Raw genomic sequence first — 5727 nt, forward strand, 5'->3', positions numbered from 1 at the left:
AAACTGTGGAATACATCTGCTTAAGAACTAACTTCGGCCTTTCTAATAATTAAGTGCTCTATGAATAATAATGCTACCAAGTTTATTGAGGCAGGTTTCATTAAAGCTACAGAAAGTACATCAAAACCCCTCTCTGCTGTGTGTGTGTGTGTGTGTATGTGTTGTCGCCTCCTTTTTGGTTGCAGTAGTATCCTCCTCGTTCCAACGTGTCCAGCACAGAGGTCTTACACTGAGCCAACTCCACCGCCACCCCCAGCTCTCCGTAATCCTTGCGGACCTCCTTTAGAGCATTCACTCCGGCAGTGTCCAGGAACAAGACAGCGCTGCAGTCGATCACTATCCTGCGTAAGTAACGGGAGGCTGTGTCCATCATCAGGGTGACGGCTGCAGGAGCTTCGGCCTCTTTCTCATCCGTTTTGCTAGTTGGGGGCGGGGGGGGGGGGGTGGGGGGGTGGTTCATAGTTTAACTAAGGCACAACCCATGATCTCTGACCCCCACGAATCAACATCACAGCAACCTCGAAATCTCTTTTGTTTTGTTTGTTTTTTTGAATTTTGTTTTTCTTCAACTCGAACTTTGCCTAATTCATTACCCGATTCACAGAAAGAAGGCACAGGCCAAGGTCATGTGACTGCAGCTAACAGTTAAACAGGAAGAGTCTCTCATCCTCACCGGAGGAATATTCGTCTGTCAGAGGATCTGGAAGCACATGCATACACCTGTGATCAGTGCTAACAGACAAATGCTTCCTCGGGTCATTGCACGTACATTCATGTTCAGGCACAGGGTGGCTACTTCTTATTAAGCATGTATGAAGAATCTATGTTTTTATCCAGCAGGGTTCTGATCTAAAAATCTAAAGCATTTAGATACCTCCAATGTCTCTCCTCAGAGCAGCAGAGCTGCTGCTTTTTTCTACATGTGTTTCAAACTTCCTGCCCTGAGGTGTCAGTCATGATTGGACTGATGGACCCAAACACGAAACAGCAGACGATTACGATCGTTTTTGATTGTGGCAAAAAATCCAGTTTAGACCTTATAAAAAAAAATCAACAAAAAAAAAACACTAAATCATTTACACCTGTTTTAAATCCTAACCCCAGTCGTCATCCTGAACATGTGCATGTGCATCGTTCCGACTCAGTATCTAAAAATTAAGTCAGAATACGGCTCTGGTTTCTATAAACAACACTAGGGCATGACCAGTGTCATACTGTACAGTACTTGTACACAGAGTGCAGTACTTGTACTCTGCAGTATAAAACACATATCACATTGTGCTGTACACACTGTGCAGTACTGTGCATTATGAAACACATATTTCACACTGTACAGTACTTGTACACAGAGTGCAGTACTTGTACTGTGCAGTTGGGAACACTTCCAACTGCACAGTTGAACTGAATTGAACTTCACACTGTGCAGTACTGTGCATTATGAAACACATATTTCCCACGTGCAGTATAAAACACATATTTTACACTGTGCAGCACTTGTACTATGCAGATGTGAACTTGCTGAGTCTGCCTAGACACAGACTCAAGCTGTCAGATAGGGTCTGGGTATTCTTTCCTCGTGGGTGGCTGGTTCTTCTTATACAGTCCACAGGTGAGTTATCGGTACATGGACGTTCACACTGTGGTGATTGATCACCTGTCTGGATCCAGAAACCTGAGATGAAGGTAGGACTTCAGAAAACTGTTACAAAGGCACATCTGTGCAGCCACACGCTGCAGACATGTAAACATAGACGTGTTGTCTCTTTAGGACTTATAGTCTCCATTAGGAGTGCTGCGGCTTTCGACGTGGCGGACGGCGTCTTCGATAGTGAAGAAGATCGTGTGGTTCTCTCCTGCGTCGCCTCCTTTTTGGTTGCAGTAGTATCCTCCTCGTTCCAACGTGTCCAGCACAGAGGTCTTACACTGAGCCAACTCCACCGCCACCCCCAGCTCTCCGTAATCCTTGCGGACCTCCTTTAGAGCATTCACTCCGGCAGTGTCCAGGAACAAGACAGCGCTGCAGTCGATCACTATCCTGCGTAAGTAACGGGAGGCTGTGTCCATCATCAGGGTGACGGCTGCAGGAGCTTCGGCCTCTTTCTCATCCGTTTTGCTAGTTGGGACTCCGGCAGCCTCTTCCTGCAGTTTGCTGTTCTGGAACTTGACACGGCGGCTCTTCTCCTTCACAGGGTCAAGTCCTACACACCTGTACAGAGACTTTTTAAACAAGCTCTGGTTGGCATAGTAGATTGGCGCTTCGTATCTAAAGATGGCCACGTCGGGGTGCGTTTGGAGGCCTTTGTAAGACGCCAGATCTTCGTAATGCTCCCTGGTCATAGCCCGGCCGAGCTTCAGGACCTGGACCCGCTGAGTTCGGCCCAGGACACAGAAAGCCGACACCAAAACCCCCACAAGAAGCCCCATCTCCGTGTTGACCAGCGCTGAGGTTGCCATGGTGATCAGCCAGATGAAGGCGTCGATGCGGTTGGCACGCCACATGCAGGGAATGTCGGTGAACTTTCGAAGAGCACCGCGGAGGTTCACCACGATGATGGCAGCAAGAACACACCTGAGCAGAAACAGGAGAGGAGAGAGGTGAGGATCACCGCAGCCTATCAGAAGCTTACACACAGCTGTGGCCTCTACCTGCATCAACGTCCTCAGCGTGGAAGAGCTGAAGGAGTGATGGGGTAAAGACGGCACAAGCCATAAAAGCTGCTCCGATTAAAACTTAAGATCGAGACTCGAACGACCTCATCAGGAGGTCAGTCTGCAAGAAGACTAGTTAACAATCATTTAGAGGTTAGACTGATGTCCTGCTTTTCTTACTTCTGGAGGGAATAGAAGAGCGGCGCGATCACCAGAAGAACCAGCAGCAGGAGGAGAGCACTGATCAGCCCCGACAGCTGCGTCTGGCACCCGGTCGACTCCTTGACGAGGGTTTTGGTCAGCGCGGCGCTGGTGGTGAAGCAGTGGAAGAACGATGGCAGGATATTGCAGAACCCGATGGCATACATCTCCTGGTTGGCATCCACCGTGTAGCCGTGCTTCTTGGCGAACATCTCCGACAGTGAGATGGTGATGGCGAATCCCACGATGGCTATGGAGAAGGCGTCGACGGCCACGTTGGGGATCAGAGACCACGTGGGCATTTGAGGAGGGAGGAAGCCTGTGGGGATGGCCCCAGCCACACCCGACCCGTATTCGGTGTTGAAATGGCCAAAGTGAGATACGAGGGTGGCAATTATCACCACAAAGAGCTCGAATGGGATCGGAGCCTAGAGAAGGACAGGTGAGGGTGAGGACAGAGTAAACCACACAGGTAGAAACAGGGTGCTTTTTGTTTTCATAGAATGAATATTTGTATAATAAGGAAAATTATACAAATAATAATAAATAAATAATAAATTTACAAAGGGAAATGTGTTCGGTAAGGAAACAAACCAACAGATGAGTTTATTTCACAAAATGACCAGGTGAGCCACCAACAGCATCCTTAGGGCCGATGATGCCAAAAGGAGGTTTAATTTTAGTTTTACTGGAGTGTTACATCGCCACACTTTTACCTTCAGCTTGGACTTGAAGCGGTCATTGAGCTCCTTCGTAGGTATGAGTACTGCCAAACACACCAGACTGGTGATGAGGTCACACACATTGGTGTTCCCGAGGTTGCTCAGCAGGCCGTACCATGTCTTAAACAGAGTGAACCAGCCCTGAGGACGGGGGATCTTCAGGCCCAGCAGGTACTTGATCTGAGACGTCAGGATGGTCAAGGAGGCTCCTGTAGCAAACCCGCTGAGGAGGGAGTCCGACAGGTAGACAGACACAAAGCCCACCTGCAGAAGGCCCATTAGCACCTGAAAGAGATGAGCAGAAGTAAGGTAGTGTCGTTCTATGCTCAGTCATTAAAGCCCACATGTGCCCCTGCACACTTACCTGGTAAATCCCAGCAGTAAAGGTAACTGTGGCCCCCACGGCAATCGCGTAGCAGCTCCGGTCACATCCCACCACACCACTGTCATTTCCAGCCAACGGGACACTGCTGTCATTCCCACTCAGGCTGCTCTCCGGGAGGTATCCCGCCAGGGCCAACTCCCTGTCCACCACCTGGCCAATGAGCAGACAGAGCACTCCAAAAATCCCCACCGAGATGTGCCTGGAAGTGCCCAGGAGGGCGTAGATGATGGAAGCGAAGAAAGAGGTGTACAGGCCGTATATGGGATCCTGGTTGGCCAATAAGGAGTAGGCTATGGACTGGGGAACCAATAGGATTCCAACAATCACTCCTGACATAACATCCCCCAGGATCCAGTCCCTGAGCTTGTAGCGCGGCAGCCACTGGAGAACCGGGAAGAAGCTGAGGATTCTGGATTTGGCCTTCTCTGGCGTGCAGGAGCAGTGCTTCCTGAGCCGCTGAGACAAAACCGTTCTCCAGGTTCTTCCCGTTTCCTTCTCAATTCTTTCCAGGATAAGAGGCCGGTGCTGGTCCTCCTCACCACCATCTTCTACTGCCGCACAGCTGTCCTCCCCGTGAAGCATGGCTGAGCCTTTATCTGTGTTCAGGTTGAGAAAAAAGCCATTATTCTTCTCAGCTTCACCTCAAACCACTGACTGTAACAGCCCCCCGAAGTGGTCGGGGAATTTGATGAACTTGTTAAAAAGCCGCAGGAGCTGTGAGCCACTGACGTTAGCCAAACGCTGGACTGCACTTTCCTGGAATACCAGTTGGTGAAACCAGCATCAAGGATTTTAAAGATGCATTCTGTGTAAAGAGAGCACGCAACTAGCACCGCCTGCCAGTTATAGGTAAACATTTTCTGATTTATTGAAACCTTGGGCTAATCTAGGAGAGTTTGGCGAATGAGCTACCAAAAGAAAGCGTCAGGGATGAGACGTGCAGTCATTACTGAGACAGGAAGGACTGCTTCACCGGTCCAGCCCACCGTGTAAGCACACTTCAACATCCCTGAGATACGACCGGTACCTTTACCTGAGAGTATGTCTTATTCTAATAATGTGTGTGTGCTGAATGTGGTCACAGTTCAAGCTGTGAGGTCAGAGGTTACTGAGATCAGCTCAGTGTGTGTGCGTTTATGACTTTCTGCTGATTTCCTGCCTCTGATGTTGCATCACAGCACAGATAAATCACTTCTGCATTTTCAGTCCTTGTGAGTCGCAGCCCTTCTTCAAACTGAACACCATGCCCCAATACATCTGCCTCTGGTCAACGGGTCAACAGCTCCAAGTAAAAGCTACAGAGTTTAGGGTCACCACCCAAACCCAGAGGCAAGGCAAGGCAAGGCACGTTTATTTGTATAGCACAATTCAACAACAATGTGATTCAAAGTGCTTTACAGAGACATTAGAAACAAAAACAAATAAAAAGCATGATTTAAAATTGATTAAAACAAGCAAACAAACAAACTAATTAACAAACAATCAAAACAGTATATAAAATCAAAACAGATAAAATCAGAACAATAGATAAAATCAGTAGTTAAAATGTAAGTTTTGAAATTTAAGCTTAAAAGTGTGGATTTGGTGCTTTATTCAAATGCAGCTGAGAATAGGTGAGTCTTCAACCTGGATTTAAATAAACTGAGTGTTTCAGCTGATCTGAGGCTTTCTGGGAGTTTGTCCCAGATATAAGGAGCATAAAAGCTGAATACAGCTTCTCCGTGTCTGGTTCTGACTCTGGGAACTGATAAAAGACCAGATCCAGATGAC

The 5727-nt window shown here is 48.1% G+C and overlaps 1 protein-coding gene across 3 annotated transcripts in view; it reads right to left on the reverse strand.

Annotated features, from left to right (window-relative positions):
* Window positions 1-445: 445 nt before the first annotated feature.
* Window positions 446-5727, reverse strand: part of slc26a2 (solute carrier family 26 member 2) — a 22245-nt gene continuing 16963 nt past the window's right edge. For all 3 annotated transcript variants that reach the window (XM_042213988.1, XM_005949569.3, XM_005949570.3), the window contains exons 2-5: window positions 3937-4553; window positions 3567-3857; window positions 2830-3278; window positions 446-2569 (exon numbers count right to left, since the gene is read on the reverse strand). In XM_042213988.1, coding sequence (XP_042069922.1) covers window positions 1765-2569; window positions 2830-3278; window positions 3567-3857; window positions 3937-4539 — 2148 coding nt within the window. In that variant the 5' untranslated portion in view covers window positions 4540-4553 and the 3' untranslated portion in view covers window positions 446-1764. The remainder of the gene's footprint in view (window positions 2570-2829; window positions 3279-3566; window positions 3858-3936; window positions 4554-5727) is intronic.

Source organism: Haplochromis burtoni, unplaced genomic scaffold, assembly GCF_018398535.1.
Source record: "Haplochromis burtoni strain Fernald_Lab_line unplaced genomic scaffold, NCSU_Asbu1 Contig_507, whole genome shotgun sequence".
NCBI lineage: Eukaryota > Metazoa > Chordata > Actinopteri > Cichliformes > Cichlidae > Haplochromis > Haplochromis burtoni.